General features: G+C 40.4%; 1 protein-coding gene and 1 long non-coding RNA gene across 29 annotated transcripts in view; one reads left to right on the forward strand and one right to left on the reverse strand.

Moving 5' to 3' along the window:
* The window catches only part of DMD (dystrophin), a 1,136,032-nt gene that overhangs the window by 1,056,210 nt on the left and 55,121 nt on the right, over positions 1-24,701 (forward strand). For all 28 annotated transcript variants that reach the window (XM_086879790.1, XM_086879801.1, XM_086879781.1 and 25 more), the window contains 4 exons: positions 1,775-1,836; positions 12,080-12,154; positions 19,812-20,013; positions 23,382-23,467. In XM_086879790.1, coding sequence (XP_086735916.1) covers positions 1,775-1,836; positions 12,080-12,154; positions 19,812-20,013; positions 23,382-23,467 — 425 coding nt within the window. The remainder of the gene's footprint in view (positions 1-1,774; positions 1,837-12,079; positions 12,155-19,811; positions 20,014-23,381; positions 23,468-24,701) is intronic.
* On the reverse strand, positions 10,351-11,581 carry LOC147653946 (uncharacterized). Its single transcript, XR_015284097.1, has 2 exons — positions 11,516-11,581; positions 10,351-10,515 (listed from the first exon to the last, which is right to left on the reverse strand). It is a non-coding gene; the product is annotated as an uncharacterized LOC147653946 (long non-coding RNA).

Here is a 24,701-nt window from a genome sequence, read left to right on the forward strand (position 1 = left end):
AACAAGACTGCTTTTGCTCTTGTGATGTCCTTCTCACATTTTCACTGCCTTCTCAGAATTGAGATAGGATGGGAATGCTGAGGTTTTTGAGACAGGGCTTGTTTGAAACCCTGTGCTCAACTGGGGCAGCTTTATGGCAGATTTTTTTTTCTTACGCATAGTGCTTGTGATCTCTTTTATTTTTTCTTGCAGTTAGAGAGCAAAATCTGGAAATATTATATATAGTACGCTGCTGAACATAAAGAGGTTACTGGGCCAGTAAAGTATTCACAGGAATCAAATAAATAACCTGTCTTTTAAGGCCAAAATTAAATCATACTAAGAAAACCTGATACAACTTTCTTCTTCCTTGAGTAGAGGTGGTGTTGAAGTGATACATCAGAAGTTTTACCTCCTCTTAGCCTATAAAGGATAAATGCACACTTGGGAACATCAGTGCCTCAAAATGAGAGCTCAAGGGCCATTTGTTCTCTAAAACAACCTTCTTGTGTCAATGTTCCAGGGCACAGTGGGGGGCACAGGTGCTGCTGGGGGATGGCTTGGTCTCCTGGAGCTGGGAGGTGTGTGCTCCAGGATCTCCACTGTGCTGTGGGTCAGGTCCTGCTCTTCTGCCTATGTTCTCCAGAGTGATGTGTGCATGTTCAAACCTGCATGTCTGCTTTTAAGTACAGAAATGGCAAATGTTATTTGCTAGCAATGGTATGCTACATAAGTGTTCCATTTTTTATTTTTTTCTTACGGTTTTCTCTTAATGCAGCTGAATTCTCTGTTCAGGGGACTATTGGCTACAGGACAGATAAAGAGAATTTTCTTTCAAGCCTCCTGTGTTAATGGAAACATAATCATGTTAGCTATGCTGTCATTAAAAAACAAACTCATAAAAAGTATAACCTTAGGAGACATGAGTTGCTACTACATCCGCTAACACTTCATTCTGTTGACTTTCTCACGCTGCCTGTCCTTCGGCAACGTGTTGTGTTGCAAAGCTGGAGGCTGCTGGCCTTCAATGCAGAGACTCCAATTTACATTCTGGTCATGCTGCAGCGTTTCATAACCCCACTTCAGCTTTTCCCTGGCTTCCCAAGAGCTCTGCTGCCTGACACTGCACAGGCACCTCCAGGGTGAGGGAAAGGGCCTGGGAGTCCCAGGGAACAAGCAGAGCAGCCAAGAGTCTCTGCTAGAAGTGACTGTCTCTACAGGGTGCAATGCTGGCCTGAGAAGCGGTGTAAGCTGGTGGTGGATCAGAAGGCTGTTGCACAGGGACTTCAGCACAGGTGTCTGGACTGAAAGGATGGATACCCACTGCATTGGGTAGTTCTTACCTACCACATGGGAAAGGGTTAAGGGAGCATGTAGGGGAAAGGAAGTTGAATATAGATCTCAGCGTCTGGTCAGAGTTTCCAGAAACTCTTTAAGAACTAAGCCCTTTCAAATGTCTGTCCTCTGGTTTGGAGCAACTGGAGAATGACCTGTACAAAGCAATGAGTTCTTAAGAATTGATTGCTTGCAAATTCCTCAAAACAGCGACATACTTGCTGTCTTTTTAATATTAGCACTACTTCTAATTTTATTTCACGAGCCCTTGCCTGAGTAAAGCGCTCCAGGTTAATGCCTCTGGTTGAAAGAAAACACGCCTGGCAGTGCTGAGCCCCCAGTGGAGCAGCCCAGGCTGCGGGCACAGATCTGGCGCTGTGCTCTGATGTGCAGCCTGCATCACTGCTGTGAGAGGGAGAGAGAAATTCTGCTTTACTAACTTTCATGTTTTGTGTTGTAGCCATGAGACGCAAACGACCTGCTGGGATCATCCCAAGATGACTGAGCTCTACCAGTCATTAGGTAAGACATCTCGACCAGATGTTTGGCGCTTTTATTTTGGTTTTTTTTTATTTCAATTGAATGATTTGCTAAGGCAGAGTTTTCCAGAGGAAGCAAACCAAAATTAAGTGAAAGAGAGAGGCAGAGCTTTTACCAAAGTTAAAATTTTCTGCAAGGAAGATACATAAGGCACACATTTCAAACATGCAGTAGAAAAATAATGTATTTCATTCAGCAGGTTTGGAATGTACACTGGGTTTATATAGTAATTTGGGTGTATTGTTACAATCTCTTTACTGAAAGACTGGAACAGAAGTCAGAAAAAAAATAATCCTGAATCTTTTCACTGTCTAATCTACTTTACAAAAGGCACATGAAAAAATCAAACAAAGCTGCTGTTAATGTTGACTTTTGGATGGTGGGAAGCCAATTGAAGCAATTTACCAAACTGTGTTACCACTGCTTTATTTTTAAAGCACTTTCAATACTTAGAAGGCATAGCAGCTGTCATGATGTCATTTTGAATACCCAAATTGCATGCTTATTATGACTTCAGATGTGCCTCTCTGGTGGAGGGTTGGTTGTTTTTTTTTCATTTTTTAGCAGCTTTAGAATTTATTAACAGAAGCACATCTACAAGATAAAATAGGTTAATCTATGCTCTACTGTAGGCTGCTTGGCAGGCCATTTAATAGCTAACTCTTTGATTTTAATGGTTGTGTTAATAAATAATAGAGGCTATAATAAAAATTAAGCTATTTTGCTGAAAGAAATACCAGTAAATATGCTGCATTCATAAAGGAGGTTCTGTCTGTACAGCACATGTACATAAACCAGCTTGAACACTAGGACTGTCAGATCTAGCATTCTGTGCAGGCTTATTTGCCATGGTGAAAAATAGCTTAAATTATCACCTGCTAAGCTCTAGTTTAGCTGCTGAAAACTCTTAATTATGCCAGTGTAATCTATTTCAAGCAAACTCAGGTATCTCTATGGTGCTCTGCAGTTCATGTAAAGGCATGCTAAAAATATTTTAGAAAAGTGATATAAAATGAAACGACACAGGGTGAAGATTTTTTTTCCTCATAGTATTAGCATTGTGGCAGCAGTTGGTTTAAAAATTAACCAGAATGTAGCCTTGTATGCCAAAAAGGAATATAAAATGTATAAGTTCAGGCTAACCAAATGCAAAATCAGACAAGCAGTGACTTGACATTTAATTATAATGTATTGCCCCGTGTGTCTCCTTCATATGTCTGCTCTTAAAGTGAGTGGTTTAAAAGTTTCAGGACAAATGGTAATTGCAGGTGCAGACATCCCTTTAATACAGGTAGGTCTTCAAACAGTTGCCTGTTAATTGAACTGCACTCTGAGTCCGCAGCTGCCTTTGATCCACAGATTGCGTGGTATTGCTGATACTGTTGTTGGTCAGACCTAAAGTCCTGTTGCAACTGCTTTCCTTCTGCTAGTTCCCTGTTTCAGCCAGAGTACTCTTAAATACCAAGAAGTGAAAAGGTAATAAGGGAGAAAAGTGTCCTGATGGATTCAGGTCAGCAGTTCAGAAGATGTGTGACTGCTTAAGTCAGTTTGCATTTAGTTTAACTGGGTTTTATCACTGTGAGTATCACCCAAATGTCAGGAGTTTAGGAGAGCCTTATTTTTTATTGCATAAAGAAGGAGCATGTTCAGGCAGATTTTGTTTCTTACCTACTTGTGAACTTTCTTTTTCTTCTGCTATTTTCCTTTTCAGAAGCATGAAAGGTCCAAAAAAGCAGTCCTCTATCTGGATGGTTCTGATTCTTTTAGAATTTAGACCAGTCATTAGTGTGAAAGCGACACTGATTTTAGCAAAGTATGCATAATATGTATTTTTATGAGTAAACTGAGGTGTTCATGTATGTGTGCAAAAGAGACTAGACAAGGTAACTCTTTGTGCACTGCCACATGGGTGAAGCTTTGATGAAAGTGCTACTGAATAACCTACGGATTTATTTTACTTTTGAACTGGGTGTAATCACCATTGCCCAACTCTCACACAGACTGCATCATACAAGTATAACCCGTTTAGTCTTGAACAGAACCCTTGATGTATTTCAGTGCTTTGCTTTGCCTCAGGTCAAAATGGTAATAATGGGATGTTTGAAGTCTTTTCAGACTGTTCAGTAATACATTATCTGAGAAGATGTTATTAAAGTCGATTTTGTATTGCATACTCATTAGATCCTATTATTTTATCCCCCATTAGGATCCAAATTTTGTTTCCAATTCATATAAAGAAGCTAGAAAAGAGCTTAGCATGTATGCCTTTTTAAAAATCTGGTAGAATGCATGAATTTGGCAAATGGGTAAATGTAAAAAAGTGAGACCAAGTACATCAATGCTGTCAAGAGTTTTCATTTCCATTTTCCAACTCCTACACTTACCCAGTATGGAATAATTGTGCTATATGATGTAGCTCTCTGTACATGCCAGTATATCATAATTTGCTACAGGATGCTTATGTCTAATTTAAATTCTTACAAATTACTGAAAGCTTAATTTTTTTTAAGTGAATGAGGAAGGTGCAGCCTGGCACAAGGTAACATTTTTTATCTGCCTCTGAGATGCTAGAGACAATTCTCCAAGAAAGAAGAGTCATATTAATGTTCACATATCCAACTCACACACTTACAAATTGTTGCATTACATTTTCCTAAAACAGGTGAATTTCATTTCATAGAAATGGTTCATTTTTCTATCTTTAGAGGTCTGGGTATTAATAAAAATGAAGCTAAATTACTTGGGAGAAGTATTTGGTACTAATAAAAGAAGGTAGCAATGTGCTGTGCACAATCTTGTAACCTCTTCAATTGGGACTGCATCAGAGAGAGAAGGAGGAATCTACAGGAAGAAATTATACAATAATCTGCCTATGAAGGAAGTATTCTCAAATTCTCTTGAAGCTCATTTGCTAAAACATGGCTGGTTATAAAGATTCTTGTTAAATACTTGATTTAAATTATATCAAAAGATTTCCCAGCTGGTTGTTCGTTCTAACAGAGATTTTCCTTTTAAGACACTAAAATGCTTGTTCCTGACTGCTTTTTATTGTTTGAACAATGTAACATTTTATCAGTGTTAATGAAAAATTTACTTAAGTTGAGCAATTTTTACTCTTCTTTAAGTTATGGCTACTTAAATTTAAATAATAAGCTGTCTATATTGAATTACTTAATTGTTTAATGTTTAGTTGAAGTGGAAGCAGGAAGTAAATGTTGCTATAGATTAAATAAAGAAAGAATCATATAAGTTAAGAACATAGAGAAGAAATAAATGCTAAAGTAGGAGGGGTAGTAAAAATCATGATGTGTGAGCTTCAAAGGATCAGAAGCTGACAGACATCCCTTGGTTTGTATTTACACCATTTTGAACCACTCCTGTTTTCTTCTAACTTCCTTCTGAAAGTCTTCAAAGAATCAAGAACTGCTCCAGCTCCTTTTCTTTCCAAAATTAGTTCTCTGCAGCAGAGGAACAGAAGATCTGCTTTTGTTTTACATCCCCCTTACAAATTTTTTCATCCTTCATCATGGAAAGGGAATTTGTGTTGTTTTGCTGGCTTGGAGACCAAGGACTTTTGCATGAGGGGAGAGACAGACGGTACAGGAACCATAAAGTAGTCTGAGTTTGCTCAATTTTTTCAGATTATCTTCTGAAAGTGAACATTTAATGTTAGACAGCTAAGCTCTGAGTAGTAGTATTTTGCCTTTAAGCTGAGAATGTCTCCAACCTTTGCTATGATGGCCCAGGAGGACTTGCCATGTTGTGCCATACTGTTAATGTCCCTCTTCTCCAGCCTTCCTATGTCATGTCATTTCATGTCAGTACAAGTGTCCTCAAGGTGCATTAGTGTCACCATGAACAGTAATTGCAGTAGCAGGATGCAGTCAGAAATGTTGTTTATCAATCCTAATTCACCAAGGCAGGACAAGAGGGTGAAAACCATTCTCATCCTTGCAAGCTGCAGTGCACTGGTGACAGCTCTCCATTTAATTTAGAGGATGAGGGGCAGTTCTCTGTGGATTACATGAAAGAAATGTCAGAGTTTCTTAGCACAAGGTGGGAGAATGCTGGAAGGCACTCTGAGCTTTCAGCAGCAGATGCTGTGTTGGTCTTCTGGTTGGCTTCTCTTGTGCAGCAATGTGAGCTTCTAACTCCTGGTGACCAAGGCTGACCAGCTTCATCCTCTTTGGTTTGTGTATTTTGATTTGTCCTTCTGAAATGCTGCCTGGAGAGGCTGAACTGCCCCTGGCTGCCATTACACTTTGTATTAACAAATACTAAACTATGTATTTATTATGATGTTTTATTAATAGTCAGCTGTTTTCTATGTTTGTACCAGTAAGACCCATGCCTAGTGCACACATCAGCCATTTGATTTCTACTGCAATCCAGTGAGACTATCCATATGGCCACTCTTTAAAGGTTGATTATTCACTCATGTCCTTTTCAAGCCCATTTCAGAAAAAGGATTGCATGGGTTCAGTCAGCCTTGGCCAGTAGTCAGTCTAGAAGAGGTCGTCTTTCTGTCTGAGTCCTGTGCAGCACACACCTGACAGACAGTAACTGTGGCAGAGAGGTAGAACTAAGGGGTTAGGTTAACCTGGCATCCCTTGAAAATTAAAGAATAGGTGTATTAGAGTGAAGGAGGCTCTTCTAGAGAGAATGAAGGATTGTTCTGTTGCCGAATATTACCAGTATGGGGAGATTTTGCTTAAGGTAACTGCACTCTTAGTTTGCAAATTTTATTATTATTATTATTATACACCCTTTATTATTATTTTCTCAAGTTGTTTGTAATTTATTTATTTTAGGATTTTGCAGTGTGACTGCTTCTCACCAGTGTACGTAAGAGGTTTCTGAACTTTCTGACTGCAAACTCCGCTCACATTCCAATCCCATAAATGGATGTACCAGGTGTACATCAAATCCTTTCTTACATTTTTGTGTTTGCAGGCTGAAGAAAAGACACTGCATTCTAAAACTCCCAAAGGTCATGTCAGTTGATCTGATTACAGGGATGCTGGCAGATGCTGCGGTGTTCAGCCACTGGGTCTAGATGCAGTCAGTAGCATTGTGGTGCCCTGGGTATCTCCAACTTGTTAATTTTCAGAGACAATGTTGGCTTTTTCACTCATTTGAACAGGCCTAGTACAAGGTGCTTGGTTGTTTCATGGAGAGTGGTTAAGCTGTACATAGAATAACAGTTTACTGTTATTTATTACCAAAGCAGTGTAGATGATAGCATTAATTATTGTTATAATAAAAGTCAATGGCTGAGACTCAGCTGATATTAAGCAGCGTTACTTGATTAATTTCTTTCCTTTGTGCATTTGTGTAATTTGCATTTTAAAATTACAATTCCAGAAGAGGCAATATATGTCACTGTAGGGCACCATTAAAAGATTAATTTACAGGTTTTGGGCAGCAGGAGGAAACCCAGCATTCTTACCAGCTGGACAGGAAATCTCAGCTGTGTTGAAACAATGTGAGCTGAAGCTTCTTAAAAAAGCAAGAGAAACACTAATGTCTGATGAAACAAGGAAAGTTTAGTGGTTGTAGAGGAATTACTGTCTATTCAGGACTGTCCAGTGAAGAGATTTTAACTTCTGTTAGGAAGTCATTGTAATTCCCAGAATATGTTATCCCCAGGCAGTGTATTTATGAACAGTCTATGATCATGTCACAAGCTGTGGCTGAGTAAGGCTTTCAAGGTATATCGCTCTAGGTTCACATTTTCTGTCCTTGCACCTGAGAGTAAAAAAAAAAAACCAACCCAGAACACTGTACATCTTATCAAATGACAATGAGGATTTAACCTGATGACATCTGATTTCTTTAAAAGAATTAAGTTGTTAATTTGCTAAATTTTACTCAAACCACCTGAAGTATGTAAGTGGCTCATTTCAGTTAGACAATATCCAGCCAGTGAGATAATTGCTGTCCATAGGACCAAATGAAGAGTGTGTGTTTTGCCCTCATTAACTAAAAAAAATAATTATAATAATACTCATAATAATACAAACAAGAAACCCCATTTTAAAGTAAGGAGGAAAGATAGTTCCCAGGTAGAAAGGACTTTATGAGCTGCGTTCAGATTACATTGTGAGAGATAAATGATATGAACAGCTTTTGGTGGGAGGTAGCCTGGCCCATCCCAGTGCTTTTAAACACAGTGAGATGACTCTGTCATGCAGGATGGGATGATATCACATGGAACCTCCCTGTCTCTTAGCAGATGCAGCAGCTGTGGAAGGGTTCAGACTGGTTATGAACCACCGTGAAAAGCAGTTCAGTTATAACACCTTACTTAAAACCTGATGTCTGGGTTGTAGATGTGACTCCATAAGAATACAAGCAAATACCTCCTCATGCTAGATGCTAAACAACTTCTTAAATAGGCTATTTTAGAAAACTTACTGATTTTAGTTTTTTTATTGCTTTTAGTTATTTTACAAGCTATTTTATGAAGTCAAGGCTCAAGAATATGCTTTTCCTCTAAATATACTACTCATATCCCAATGTAAAATCCAGGATTTATCAAGGGAGGATTTAAAAAAAAAAGCCCAACCAGAAGATTTCATTAGATTCTGTGTCAGTAGTCAGTGAGACGTTCCAGCAGGTGGTTTGAATCACTGACCACTTCTCAAAGGAATGGGGTTTTTTGCTTGATTATCCACTAGCAAAAATATCTGCTGCATGTAATTGCAGGTGTGTCTTGAATACTTTAGAAATAGAACATACAGCCCTTATGTTTTGAGATTGCTCTCAACATGCAGAATTATGCAGAAAATGTTAGAATTTAATTATCATCTTTCCACAGTATTTCTGATTTGAGTTTTTCCTGTCAACAGTCTGAACTGAAGTACCCTTCATTAAAGCTGCATTTGTAATAAAAGCACTAATTCTTGTTCACTGTTATCATGTTATTAGATAGAGAAAGATATATATTCACTTGAACAGAGAGGTCATTCATAGCTGACTGATGGGAAAGTCATGATTCCTCTTTGCTCTGGGATGTAAATATGTCACCAAATACTCCCTCGTGATCCTTTCTTCTGTCTGTTCCTTTCCAGGGGCCAGGTGACCTCTTCCACTGCATCGTTGTTTCAGACCATAAACAGATTATGCTCTTGGGCATTTACATTTTTTTGTTCAGAGCTTGAAAGTTGCCTTTTGAGAAAGAGGAGGGAGTATAGTTAATGACTTGCAAAAGTTTCACAATACAGCAAGGGCTTTTCAGCCCTCTGACCACCCCATTCAGAGGGTGAAGTGGTACATACTTGCTAGGAGTGGGAGGAAAAGGCTGGAGGAAAACTTGTGTGGTGCACTGAGCTCCTCAGCCTGCTCCAAAATGATAAAAGCTTTGGAAACAGGGCTTAATGGGTTCTAACTCTTTCAGTGGACTGTGTAGGAGTGGAGAAAGCAACTTTTTTTTTTCCCATTAGGATCCAGGAAGGAAAAAAGCAAAAACAATTTAACAACACAGAGAGGTAGTGGTGTTTCCATAGGCTTTTTGGAAGGTTGCTGCTGCTTGAGCCCCCTTCCTCCCTCCTCTTCCTCTTCCCAGCAGGAGCAGCTGGGGTGTGACCAGGTGATGTGTCTGTGCTCCTTTCTCGAGGTCCCCCCACTCGCCCTCAGGGGTGACATTATGTCCAGCACTCCCCAGCCTAGGGCCAAGACTCATTCCCTGGCAGTCTTGTGTTCTGTGGTTCATGTAAATGGGGTCTCATCCAGCAAGTGAAATGTTTTGAACCCAGTTAGGAGGGGCCTGGGCTCCTTTCCTTCCTACCCAGAGCAACATGTTTGTTCCAGCAGTAGCTCCGGGGGAGGAAAGAAACCACTGACAGTTTCATGGGCACAGGGAGGGGAAAAGCGAAATCATTAAGATCCAGTGACCTTAAGTGACTGTTACCATCTGGTAAGACAGCTGTCCATCAGGAGCATGGAGGTGGTGGCATGAGGAGGACAGAGGTGAGCAGTTGGCACAGGGACAGTAGCTGGGTGTGGGTTAATCCTGGTGACAGTGACGAGGGTGGCAGTGGAGGTGTGCGACGGCTCAGCCTTGGCTTGCAGAGCCAAATGAGCAGTGATGCTGCTGCTTTTCCAAAACCTGAGATGAGGGCTCCAAAATGAGCACCTGGCATTGCTGCTTCATCATTTAGAGCAGATGCTTCTTGGCAGCAGTGTCGTTAAGGTTGATGATAAATTCAGTGTGTATTACATATACAGGAAAATAGATGTAAACTGTAGCACTTCCAGGATTAAATGTCTTCATGGATTGTACTTTCTGCCTTGATTGGTGCCTGAAATATGCATGTATATTAACTCACATTTCTGAAAATGTAAATAATAAATAGATACGCTTTTTTCACAACACTCGGGGAAAATTTAAGAAAGGCTTCTTCATTTTGTCAAATGCTAGCAATAATACTCTTCTACAGAATACAAATACAGATTTGCAACAAGGGTACAAAATGTAATTGAATTCATGGAGTGTTTGTGAGAGACTGCTTTATTAATTTCCATTTAAGACAAATAAAGTTGCATTATTTAAACTTCTCACTGTATTCTACACCACATAAAGGACCTGTCAGGATGACGGTGAGAGACAGAGCTGGCAGGAGCAATACACGGAAGTGCCCATTAAAAGGGTATATGCAACTGTGCAAAGAAAAAGAAATTATATACAAAGCTGAAACTTCCTTTTCTGCTCTAAGATGTGTTTCAGAAACATTCCACAGCTTTTACTACGGTATACAAAACTACTGAATTGTTATACCTCATATTATTCATTCAGAATAGCTTAATTAAAATTAATGTAATTGAGACTATATTCCCTCTGCTACCTATACCTATACAGTATTATAAATGATGTTAGGATAGTTATACCCAAGCTACCACATTTCAAAAAGCTTTATAGCACCTTAGCTTGTATGCCAGCAAGGAAATGTTTTGTCTTTCTGTTTTTCATCATGTTCTTTCTCTAAGAGTCTGTCAGGCTTAAAGGAAGCTTATTGAGCTAAAGGGACCTTTATTTTGAGCCACTACATTTTTTCCCCTAATGTTCTTTTTATATTTACATTGTAGTTTACATTTTCTAAACACTTTCCCATCAGTAATTCCTTAGGCTCCATGGGTTTCCTCAGTAAACTAAATGCATTCAGTGGTGTTGTCAGGTGCTGAAACTGGTTGGCACAAGTAGTGTAATTCTGTTCTGGAAAACCCTTAAGTTGCAATATGCCAAGAAATCTCTTGGGAATGATCCTTAGGCTGCACAGGAGTGTCTGTGCCCAGGAATTATTTGGGTAGGTGGCAGGGAGCACGCATCTGTTTTTTCAGTGGTGGGTGGCTGCCGTGTAGCGTACAAGTGTGTCTCCTGCCACTCCTCAGTTCCCCAGTGCAGCTGCTGGCAGTGCCCCTTGAGAACCAGCTTCTGTGCTCTGCTCTGGTGTGTCTTTGTCCCCAGTGTCCAGGAGGTTTTGCAAGCCATGGTGAAACTGTTCAGTGGGGATTTATGCTGATACCGTCATTTTGTTAAATGTATGAGGACAGCTCTAGCAAAAGTTGAGCCAGATGTCTTCTCAACTGGGTGCCATTCCCTGGTATGCTGCCAGAGCCACTGGCTCCCTGCCATTTTGCAGCTGGGGACCTGGAAACTCACCTGGCTGTGTGAGCTGGCTTCTCTCCAGAAAGGCTCTACGTCTCTGGGCATGGCTGGACCCTGCTTAGATAAAAAGCACAGAAGTTTAATTGGATATTTTTAATAAGCTTTTTGTTTTAACAGTAGCTGAGAGTCACCTTTTTTTTTTTTTTCTGGGCAGAGGTTTTCCCTTGGGACTGCTTGCACACAGCCTGGCTGGTGCATAAGGTGAGCGAGGAAGAGTTTCAGGGTCTCATCTCCCTCACAGTGCCTTCAGTATGAACAGCTCTGCAGTATTTTCAGACACACTGCTGCAGTCACTGATGTTGTCCTTTCAAGTCCTCTTTAGTTCAGTGCCTTTGAACAAAAGGAAGTAACACTTTAGAACTTTGGGATTTTTTTGGATGGTTGACTGTCAAGATTTGAGGGATTTAGCTCAGTGAAATTTCTAATAAATATTTTTCCCGTCTGTTTTATTAACCAACGGTTATAGTCTTGTAGTTCAACATAACATAAAGTCTTTGTGAGTCTGGTTATTTGTAGTGTGTAATGCTGATCTTTTATTCTAATATTGCCTCCCTACAGCTGACCTGAACAACGTCAGGTTCTCGGCATACAGGACTGCGATGAAACTCCGCAGGCTGCAGAAAGCCCTCTGCTGTAAGTACCTGCCTGTGCCTCACCCTCTGCCAGGAAGGCTCCATGACCAAAGCACAAGTTTATTCACAGATTTCAGAAGCAGAAAAACACTCCCACACATGGCCCTATCTCTGCCTGGTACATGGAGACTTCTCACCTGAAGGGCATGATCATTGCAAAAACCGGAGTGCTGGCTGGTCTGCAGATCTGTCCCTTGTAAGGCAAGCTGCAGTTCAGAAATAAAACTCAACATAGTGTACATATTTCTCATCTTTACACTCTTTAGCCAGGTATTTTGCCTGTGCCATGTCCTGTGTCAGCCACAGGTTTACAGCCGAAAGGAACAGAGTTGTGGTGTGTTGGGAGCAGTGAGAGCTCGTTGGGTGAAATAATCGCTTCAGAGCTGGAGTTCGTTAATGGTTCGTTAAGTTGAATCTTGAACCCTGAGGGGTTATTGCCTTTAAATGAGATCATTGCAATAAACATTTAGGTTCATTTTTTTCCCCAGCTTTCAGTTGTGTTGAGAAGTCTCTCATCAGCTGTACATTAGTGATGTTCATGTTCGAACATTTTAATTCTCCCAACTGCTGTATGTTATTCTACTTCTCACTGGAATTACATTTCCTTTTCGGCTTATTGTAACCTGATAGCTAAATAATTCGCTCATCAAGAGTTTTCTTGATAGGCCAGTCAGTTGCCAAAGCAAGCAGTTTATTAGACAGTCCTATTGGGAGGATTATTAAAATAGTTTAACATCCACAACTTGGCATTTAATTACAGGGTTAAATTTCTGACACAGTTGCAAATGTCTCAACTGTTGATTTATCTCAAGTTGGATTTGTGCTCACATGCTTTCTGGAACTGTGTCAAACCTCGGCATTTTTGAGCATGTTTACTTTTAGGCTTATAAGCATGGGTGAATTCTGTTAAAGTGTGCAGACTTAATTTCTCAATGTATGAAAAAATAGGGGGGAAAAGGAAAAAATAAACAATAAGTGAAAAGTCTTGTAACATAATAAAAGATTTCAACATGAATGCAGTGACAAAGAAGGAATTATGATGATTAGAAATATAAACATCTTTCCACGGTACAGCACTTCTGCCACACTCACTGTGGAAATGTGGTATAAAGAAACTGGAGTGATATGCAGTGAAAAGTATTCATAATCAGTGCAGCACTGAAGGAAGCAGAATTTTTGGAATTAACTAGCTGGCAGTGCATAAGTGTAACTTGTAACAGGTTTTTATGACTGAAAGTGCAAAACTTTACATGCCATTTTGTCTGTATTAGAATCACAGAATATTCTGAGTTGGAAGAATTCACACCACGTGCCTGAGAGCATTTTTCACACACTTCTTGAACTCTGTCAGGCTTGGTGCTGTGACTGTTTCCCTGGAGAACCTGTTCCAGTGCTCAACCACCTTCTGGGTGAAGAACCTTTTTCCAGTATCCAAACTAAACCTCCCCTGGCACAGCTTCAGACCATTCCCTTGGGTGCTGCCAGTAGTCACCGAGAGAAAAGACCAGTGCCCACCCTTTGTCTTCCCTGATGAGGAAGTTGTAACTGCAGTGAGGTCTCCTCCAGGCTGAGCCCAGTGATCTCAGCCCCTCCTCACATGGCTTCACCATCTCATTGCCCTCCAGACCCTTCACCATCCTCACTGCCTGTTGCAATCTTCTCCTGGGGGACCCCTGGACATACCATGATTTTTAGATGCACTACAACAACTGCCCTCCTTTGGATGTTCTTTAAAAACTTCATGTCTTTTTTGTACTGTGGCACCCAGAAGTGCCCCCAGCACTGGAGGTGAGGCCGCCCCAGCCCAGAGCAGAGTGGGACAATCCCCTCCTTGCCCGGCTGGCCATGCTGGGCCTGATGTCCCCAGGACACGCTTGGCCCTCCTGGCTGCCAGGGCACTGCTGGCTCAGATTCAGCTTTCCATCCACCAGGACCCCCAGGCCCCTTTCCATGGTGCTGCTTTCCAGCCTCTCATTCCCCAGTCTGTCTGTACATCCAGGGTTGCCCCATCCCAGATGCAGAATCCAGCACTTTCCCTTGTTGAATTTCACATGGTTGGTGACTGCCCCGGCCTCTCATCTCTAGAGGTCTCCCTGCAGGGCCTCCCTGCCTTCGAGGGAGTCAACAGCTCCTCCCAGCTTTGTATCACCTGCAGATTTGCTCAGTGTCCCTTCCAGTGCTGTGTTCAAGTCCTTTATGAAGGTAATGGGGAGCACAGGGCCGAGGATGGAGCCCTGTGGAGCCCCCTTAGTGACAGCTCACCACTCTGGTGTCACCCTGTTCCCTGTAACCCTTTGTGCCCCATCTGTGAGTCGGATGTTCACCCATCACATGGTGTGTTTTTCCAGCAGAGGTCTGGGCATCTTGTCCAGAAAGATTCTGTGAAAGACAGTATTGAAAGTTTTACTTAAATCCAAACAGATTACATGAACTGCCTTCCTTTGGTCAGCTGGCTGGGTTACTGTATCATAAAATGCTGGAATGGTTTGCCTGGGGAGGTGATGGAGTCACCATCCCTGGATGTTTTTAAAAAAAGATTGGATGTGGCACTCAGTACCATGGTTTAGTTGAGGTGTTAGGGCATAGGTTGAAGTCAATAATCTTGAAGGTCTCTTCCAGCCTGGTGATGCTATGTGATTCTGTGAAAAGGAAATGAAATTTGTTAAGCAGGACTTTCCCCTCACAAACATGTGCTGGCTGTGAGTCTGTGGTCCTCCAGGTGTCTTTCAAAAACTGATTATCACCATTAAATAATTCTGGACTCATCTTGGACTTTTGCATTGTGTTTGCAGGGCCAGGTTTTGGTAGCAAGTGTCTCCAGGGGTGGTTTCTCTAAGAAGCTGCTAGACATTTACTCCATGTCTGACACAGCCAGTGCCAGCCAGCTGCAAGACAGACCTGCTGTTGGCCAAGGCCAAGCCCACCAGTGGCAATGGTAGTGCCTGTGGGATACTGTAGGTGAGAAGGATGTGGGAGAAAATCTGTTGCACAGCAGCAGCTGGGAAAGAGGAGAGGAAATATGTGGAAGAACAACACTGCAAACACCAAGGTCGGTGCAGAAGGAGGGGGAGGAGATGCTTCAGGCACCACAACTGAGATTCCTCTGTAGCATATGGAGAAGATCATGGTGAAGCAGCTGTGGCCCTGCTGCCCATAAAACTCCAGAGCAGAGTAAATACCCACCTGCAGTCTGTGGAGGACCCCCTGCCAGAGCAGGTGGGTGCCTGAAGGAGACTGTGACCCATGTGAAACCCATGCTAGAGCAGGCTCATGGCAGGAATTGTGAACTCTTGGAGAGGAGCCCAATGCTGGAGCAGGTTTGCTGGCAGCACTGTCTGTTCCCAAAGGACTGCATCCTGTGGGAGGGATCCACTCTGGAGCAGTTTGTGAAGAGCTGCAGCCAGTGGGAAGAGCTTGTGTTGGAGCAGTTTGTAGAGGACTGTCTCCCGTGGGAGCAGACACTGGAGCAGGGGAAGAGTGGGAGGAATCCTCCCACTGAGGAGAAGGCAGCAGCAGAAACAACATGTGATGAATTTACTGCAGCCCCCATTCCGGTGCTGCTGCTGCAGGGGAGGAGGTAGAGAATTTGGGAGTGAAGTTGACCCTGGGAAGAAGGGAGAGGCTGGGGGATGTGTTTTATGATTTAAGATTTATTGCTCATTATCCTCCTCTGATTTGTTTGGTAGTGAATTCAGGTGATTCTCCCAGGTTGGGTCTGTTTTCCCTGTGACAGTAACTCGTGAATGATTTCTCCCTGTCCTTATTTTGACCTGTGAACCTTTTGGTGTATTTTCCCTCCCCTGTCCAGCTGAGCAAGCTGAAGTCAGTTCATCTTTTGAGGTTACATTTAGGTAAATTTTCAGAGAATTGATGCTCTCAGAGGCATGCAGTGGCGCTTACACTGATTACTCTAGCACATTCTTCATACTTGTATCTAAGGAGAAGAATTTAAGGAATTTGGTTAGCAGGCTTTGTTCTTACAAATATTTTTGCCTGGAGACACCATCATTGTATTTGTGTATTCTATCATTTCAGTGTCGCTTGTGAACTCAGTTCAGTTAGATTTTTTTTTAAAACCTCAACTCATTACAAATTTTTTTTCTGCATTTTGGCAGTAGTAGAATTAGAACACAGTGTTTCGGGGCTCCTACGCAAAGGCAAAATCCCACTTGCAGTAGGTGCTGGTTTCAGGTCTTACTTTTCATTTCTGTTTTAAAATTGCAGGAGTTTTTAGATATATATATCCATAAATGCCTGTGTATATAACTATATATCCATATATCTTCTTTTCTGAAAACTTAATAGAAAACAGCAATTTTGTCTACTGAGGAGTACTCTAAGAATGTCTGTCTAATAGAAGGCCTGCAGAAGTAAAGGTACAGCCTACTTCTCAGTGGCAAGAATAGGAATGCTTTTAAAAGCGAGCTGTACTTAAACTTTAGTTCTTTTCAGTTCATAAATCAGCCCAATGAATATTAAGACACTAGGGTATTATACCTAAAGAAGAATGTGAAAAATAGCAGTCCTTAAAAAAGAAATGCTTATGTGTTGTGTTGTCTAGTGTGTGGCTTTATCATTTAAGCCTTCAAAATTGTTGTGAGCATGCCAGGTGTAAGTATTTCACCAGGTTTTTTAAAATGTACAGGTTCTTTTGATAGTCACATCAAAGCATGATGACTTTCTTGTTTTGCTACTTTTTAAAAGACGTGATCTTCAAGTGCAAACCTCATCAGGACATTGTGATATCAATAAAATGAGATGTATTCACAAACTTTTCTTGGAAATGCAGCAAAAGGAAATACTCAAGAACTTCTGCTAGTGATCTTTTTTCCTTTAACTGTTCACAGAGTAGATTAAATATATTTTTTTAATGTGTCAGCCAACAGCAGCAGGTTTCAGAGGAGATGATCTTGCACTCTGGGAGGACTGTTTATACTTTTTATTACCAGCCATATGTTGAGTTTTACCTAAGTTCAGTTTGTGACCTCTAGAGTGTACTTTCTCCTGCCTGTTAATTGTCACTTCTGTCCTTCAGCTGGTTACTTGTTCCACGTTGTCTTCAATACTTTTCCTGCAATCTGACAGTGTCTAGTTAAAAACATCCCAACCTTTTCTCTATTGCCTTAGAGGCCAAAGAAATATTTATATAAATGACTTAGACTTCAAAGTAAGAAACCACTGCTCACACAGATTTTTGAGTCAGTTTTGGAATTTTAAATAGAAAAGTATAAAAGAGTGGCAGAAAAGCCACAAGAAGTGCAAAGCATAAAATGGTGTGGTTTATTTCAAGTAAAGCTTTTCAAATCACTGCATGGTGCCAGATACTCAGCTCTTCAATACATGTCTGACTGTGGAGCTTGCCTTGTGCAAGTTAATCATTCACAGGACCTCCATATCTGCTTTTAGGAAAGAAATATGCAGTTCCATGTTCTGGGACAGGATCCCACACACACCTTTCTTAAATCTTGCTGGGAAAGATGAAGCAGGATCTTAATGTGAAGGCCAGAGCCTTCCTTTTACCCCCAGAAAGAGGTTCCCCAAAGCAGAACCTGTTGTCAAGCGCTTTTAGCTTGTTAGGAGATGATTGTGTGTTTCAAACTTCGGGATAGGACAGGAGGCTGATGAAGAGTGGGCTGAAAGGCTTTTCGGAATACGCTGCTTATTAACGGGAAAAGCTTTCACAAAGTGGAATGACCTGTGTTTAGCAGTAGCTGCATACATAATTATGCTGCCACTCAGATGCCTGAGGGGTTCATTTAATTACCGTTGATTCCTAGTCTCAAAGGAGCTGAGAGTTCAGCCTAAAGCTTGGAGTTATAGGTGTTGTGAGGGCTGTGCTCTATTTTCATTTTGACTAATGAATTCTTGGAAGCAAAACGTCTTTCTGAGACACTCAGGAGGAGTTCTGATGCTTTTGCAGGATATAACACTGACCTTAGCATTTTTTATGCTGCTAGTTTAAACACAATATTCCAAAATACTTTATTTTAATAAATGTCCATATGCTAATGTGAAAAAAGTAAAACTCCAATAAAACCCTGCACAAAATCATGGAGTCAAAGTTAAATTTCTTGGTGTAATAATAGGGATAGCATTCCAAGGTTTCCTTACTCACTCTAGGACTAGGTATGTTAGGCCCAGAGGATGAAATTTTCAGAACTGCTTAAGGGATTTAGTAGCAGAAGTCCCTATTGATTTCCAATGAAATGTATGCTCTTGAAATTCTTTTGGCAATTACAAAATCCCAGCGTACTGTCCAAGCAGCATTGCGAACCAGCCCTGTGGGCAGCTAAAGTATTTCTCATCTCCCACTAGGACATCAAAGGGGCAGTTTCATCCTGGGTAAAATAGGATACTCAAGTGTGAATTTGTGAAATGGGCCCTTAAACAGGATCAAGTTCTAAAAAAAGTCCTGTATTTAGCCTCTGCTCATTATGGAGGTGCTTTTTGACGTTATGAAGAGATGTTGCTTACCAGAATTCAAAAAAACACATTTTTTATTCCAATGAGAGAAGAACTGGTCTTGCAGTTGAGTCAGTTCATTTTCCAGTTTTGTGAAGAATTTCCTGGATGATTTTGGGCACTTCATTTTGGACCAGATGCTATTACCTTGGGTCATATTGCATCATGCTGTACTTTGTGACTTCTTGTGGTATGAGCAGCATTAACAGCATCTGGACTTTAACATCCCCATTGCTCACACCCTGGAAATTCACTGCAAGGAGTTACAAAGTTTTCCTGTGGCAGCCGGAAGATTGTCATCATGCATCTCATCTTTCTGATTTCCTTTGTTCTTATTCCTGCCTTACTTTGTAAACCAGCATCCCATAATTTTGTGTGCCCTAAGTGTGGTGCTTGGTGATGTTAATTTGCAGAGGTTAAGAACTGAGAAAGGGAGGTTCAGTTTTGCCCTGGAAATCCACATTTCAAAATGCAACTGACTTAAACTGGAACAAAAATCAAGTTTAGAAATGTCTGTGACAAAAAGCTGTTGCATGTTGACTAAGATTTAAACGTGTCTTACCCTGTAATGCCATAGAGGTATTTATAAATAAAAATGCTTTTCAGAATTATAAGTGGGTACATTTAATAATAAATATTGAAACAAGGCATTTAGTGTTTCCAGAACCTTCTTTTCATTGTCCTCACTAGAGGAAAAGTAACAGGATAATCACAGTTCAGCTCTGATTTGTTTGCATATTCCTTATGGAGTTTGGTTCGGTTAAGATTGCTCGACTTCTCTAAGAAATGGGCAACACCTCTCAGGAAGGCTGATGACCTGTGCTATGGTGAGAGCACATTTGGTGAATGCAATAATCAAATATTAGCCTATCTGTTGAAACATAAAGCATGAAATATGTAATTTTTACTTGCACAGGAATTGATGTGTGATATTTTCACAGGACCCAAGAGCATAATAAGTACTTTACAGCTAAAAATGAAACAGATACACACTGGTCTCTAGGACCACAGCTAAGTAATAATGCATCTGTAGGAGTCCTGAAACCAGTCTTGCATGTGACTTTCAGAGGACATTTTACATCCTCTGGCCAGGCACATAAGCCAAGAGTAGTGCTCTTATTTACTTTTTGGATGTAGGTAGTACCACCACTGTTTCTGTTCCGTCTTTATGGTTGTGTATTTTTTTATTCCATCAGTGGATCTCCTGAGTCTGTCTGCTGCATGTGATGCCTTGGACCAGCACAACCTCAAACAGAACGACCAGCCAATGGATATTCTGCAGATCATTAACTGCCTGACCACCATTTATGATCGACTGGAGCAAGAGCACAACAACCTGGTCAATGTTCCCCTTTGTGTGGACATGTGCCTCAACTGGCTTCTGAATGTCTATGACACGTATGTATGGGGGGCTCAGGACATGGGAAAGCTCCAGAAGCTTTCCCAGTAGCAGAAGGGGAGAGGGAGGATGTATTGAGCTGTTTGCCTCATTATGGCATGGGTGGCTTGGAGCTGAAAAAAGGGTGGTTGAAGAGAAAGTTTAATAAACCTAATGGTTTAATGACTGCATTTAGTTGAATCAATACGGCCCTTGGTTAGGCTTACAATCCTGGATTTATCAAGCTATTCAATGAGAGAGCTAGAAAACAACTTTTTAAGCAGATTTTTGTGTTCAGACCGATTCTCTGACTTCATGTCTGTCCACAGTAGGTCATGACTTTACATGGCTTTTTGATTTATTTTGATAAAGAAGTTCAAGAGAATTATCAAGCAACAGAATAAACACTGTATAAACCCTTGCCTGTCTATACCTCCAGATGTTAAACCTTTTCAAATATGTCAATTTTCTATAACTTTAAATCTGTCATTCATTTTCAAAGATGGAAGAGGGTCATCTCTTGTCTTGTCTAATATGCTTGCAGCCCTTAGCTGCAAGAAAATTTTAGAAATACTGAATTCAAAATTTAATTTTAAAAAATGTACCCATTGGTATAAACACAACAGACTAAATATACCTGAAGAAAATTTATGGGTATTTCTTTTAAGTGGGTTAATGATGCTGCTCGTAATTCATAGGCAAATTCCAACATACGTTTGTAAGTTCATTTTAGAATAAGCCATTATATTTGTATTTGGTAAATTTAAATTTTAAAAAGTCAGTGAAAGTATTTTATTTTGTTTATAAGGTATTTATCAGCCACTTTCAGGCAGACATACTCATTACTGTGGCAGAATAAACATTCACCTATAGAATTGGAAGCTCATGGACAATTACTGTATTTCCAGTGACATTTTGAACAATGCTGTTGTTGTAGGGCCATAACATTGTTCTTCCATCCACCTTTTGTCATAGCAGTGAATATTCAGTGATCACATGGAAAAAATAAGTACAGATTTGTACAGATCATGTCTTCCTGAAGGATCACCTCCAATAAGTCAGTTTTTTGGGACATCCCCCGTAGCAGCTGCAGTATCTTGTGAAGTGGTTTACCCAGATTACATTGTATTTCTTTTGGTTTACCAGGGAATGGGGCAATATTCATTCAAGAGCCAGGTTTTATTTGTTTAATCTGCTTTGGCTTTCACAGAACAGTGATTCACTTCTTAGTTACCATGATCCATAAATAACGTATAAAGACTCCCAGTTAGTGAAACAAAACATGTGCTGGGGATATTAATGTGTATCAGTCACATAAGAGGCAGATAGGGAACTAAAGGTCATTCCACAGGCTGCTTCTAAGCTGAACTGTCCAGTTTAGATGTGACATGTGCACTAGCCATGTCCAGTCTAGCTTTCTTTATGTTGCACTGTGCTGCAAGTACAACATTAGAAATTATAATTATCTGCCTCCAGGCAGTTCCCTAGGTATGCTGGGGAGCTGCATATTGCAGGACATAATGGAGTACAGAGGTGTTTTATGTGTGAGGAAAGCTTGTAGCTATTTTAGCAAAATTCAAGTTTGAATTACACTGGTAAGAGAGGTGACCTTAGGGTTACATGTGTTTAGTTTTCATTGTGAACTTAATAGACAGAGATCAACCAAAGTGCACAGCACTACTGGAGACATTTAATTAAATGTACTGCATCTTTACTTTTCTTATAATTGAAAACTGTCATTTGTAAAGATATTAATCAAATTCACAGTCAATGACTGATCTAATTATGGGTACAGCTCTGCAAATCCAGCACATTTTGGATTTGTTTTAATTGATCAGTCACTCATGCTCATTTGCAGTAGCATGCTAAATTATTGGTTTGACTTGGGAGGAGAGGAGAGTGAACTGAACAACTCATGATTCGTACAAGTTTCAATTTAATTGCCTGGCAGAGCAATCATTATTCTATATTCTTCTCTTGTATAATTTGCATGAGTCTGGTATTCATCAGGAGGAGTTTCTCAGGGCACAGATGGTAATTAATTTGGAAAAAGATTTTAGAGAGAAGAGTAAGAGGACCAGAGTATGGAAAGCACAGGTAAACTACAAATGGTTATTCATAATGAAAAATGCAAGATTCTTTAATAAAAAGCTGCAAATTCTAAATTTGGTTTTGTCCATGGGTTTCAGTCTATACCTTTTACAGGATTTGCAGGGGAGATGTGTGGGTAAACGAGTACCGCTGGCTCCTCAGCTCTTTCATAGGATTAAAAAGACCACATGCATCTTTACCTGTGGTGCAGCCTGATGCATGACCACAGCCTGCCTCTACTTGATTTATCTTACTCCCAGTGGGGGCCTTACTGGTGACGCTTCAAAGCTGTTGATAAAGCTCTGCTTCAAAAATGTTTGGTTTAGGCATTAGCTTCCTGTTTTGTATATGTCTTCGTTTGCAGTAGTGGTTACATATTTGAAATGCTATCAGAAACAATAGTCTGGGGGGGAAGCCAGCAACAGGAAGTAAATTGAATTAAAGCAGATGACTGAGAGAAGATGTGAAGGTTTGTCACTGCGTTGCCTGCAGCTCAGAGGAGGATGTTGTTCTCGCTGTCACATTAGAAAGCAAAAGTAGCGTGGGCGTGTTACAAGGCAGGAGTGAGGGGGAGGGGGAGGCAGCAGGGGCTGGCTGGAGTGTCCCAGCCCCTTGGCACTGCACAGGAGAGGTCTGACCACTGTGAGGAGGAGCTCAGAAACCACTCCAAGGTGTTAATGGCATAACTGTACAGCCTGCCTGCCTTGCCTTGATATCTAGGCAGGTTTTATCATTCCCCCGAAGATATTACGAGTGCCTCTGTCACTGCACACTGCTGGCAGAGGCTGCTTTTTTGTGCTCAGCTTCCTGTTGCCTTTTCAGGCAAGTCAGGGCATGGTTGGCAGACAATAAGCAAAGACTTCCTAAAAACGACTGCTACATCGGATTTCTGGTGAAAGTAAAGCCATATTGTCTTTGGCAAAACAGCTGGTTTGCTGTTCTGTCAGGGACCTCATCTCCTCTGAGAATCACTCAGCAGCAGTTCACAGAGAAGCCTGTTCAAGGAATCATGGGGTAAAGACACTTCATTCACTTTTTTATAAAAAAGGAGATGAGCAGTTATTTCTGATCGAGACCATTTTGGGTAGAATTGATACAACAGGACAGTTCAGCTATGCCTTTGAAGCCACAGCAGTGTTTTATTTTTCACTTCTAGCTTGACTAATAACCATCCAGCTCAAATGTTCTCTGTGAGATTTAATTTAGGAAGACTAGAGTACTACAGTGAACTTGGCTATAGTAAACAAATTATGACATGAATGGATTGTATTATCAGCCAATGTTTCTTTTCCATTAGGGGTCGAACAGGAAGGATCCGTGTCTTATCTTTCAAAACTGGTGTCGTATCCCTTTGTAAAGCACACCTGGAAGATAAATATAGATGTAAGTCGATATAATTATTTTGGGTTTACCTTATGTTTGTGTTCCTGTTTTATTCCTCCTGTTTATTTATTGAATAAACATTTAAATAACATACAGAGACATTTTAGATAGTGCAGATGTCAAGTGTGTTAATTTGTTTCACCTGGTACTTTTAAGTTATTTGTTCTCTGTAGTTTTAGATACTTTAGCACTGTGGTTGCTGAGCATTTTTGATCACACCCCTCCCAACAGAAAAATTTTTCACCATGCACTTCCAGTAGATGTATTTCTATTTATAAATTATGTACACATATCACTGTACTAGTATATCGTCTGCATTATAAAGCGTACCAGAAGTAGGAAGTTAGGAAGGATGTGATAAAGATGAAATAAACACTATTTTGAAACTTTCAATTTCTATTATCTGTACAAAAAGTATTTCTTTACTGCACCCTATTGGATTGTCTTGAACATTCACTGAGGCACAAGAACCCATTTGGAGACCTGCACACCTTTGAACCCCTTTGGTTCAACACACCTTTATACATAAAAATGCATGTCTACCGGACACTTGCATTACACTATTTTCAAATATATTAACTTTTTTAAATGATTCCCACATTGTGGTCAGTCTTATTATGTACATTGTGTTTAAATGTAGTTGCTTACTTTAAATAAATAAATATTAAAGGTGTGCAAATTTTACACATTTTAAGAGATGAAATACTTAAAAGAACTCCACTTGCAGTCTTAATTTTACCTGACTAATGAATCAGTTCACTAATGAGACTAGGATCCAGAAAAGATTGACTGATAAATGTAGTTCTCAAGAGTAACTTTCTTGTCAAATTAACTGGTATCACTCATTCATGCACTTAAAAATACCACTGAAAATCCAGCCTTTAGGGTTTGACCCATAGCAATTCTTCATCAGTTGTTATCATTTTAGTCTCTAATAATGCAAGCTGAAGAACTCTAAAGAGAAAACAGGCAGTACCAACAGCGGGGTCTGTGCATGACAATGTGTAATTGGATCAGATTTTAGGGCAATCACAATGAATGTCACAGTTTAGATTTCTAGATGTTTCATGTGGGTGTTAAGAAAAAGTATTCAGAAAATCTTTTAAGAAAATTACTCAGTAGAGATATTTTTCAAAATTATATTTCATCAAAGATTATCAAAGTTATAAAGGAAACCATTTATCCATATTTTAGATACTCCTGCAGTGTGTGTGCACAGTAATGCATAACCTTT

The sequence above is a fragment of the Cyanistes caeruleus genome, chromosome 3, assembly GCF_971803275.1.
Source record: "Cyanistes caeruleus chromosome 3, bCyaCae1.hap1.1, whole genome shotgun sequence".
Taxonomy (NCBI): domain Eukaryota; kingdom Metazoa; phylum Chordata; class Aves; order Passeriformes; family Paridae; genus Cyanistes; species Cyanistes caeruleus.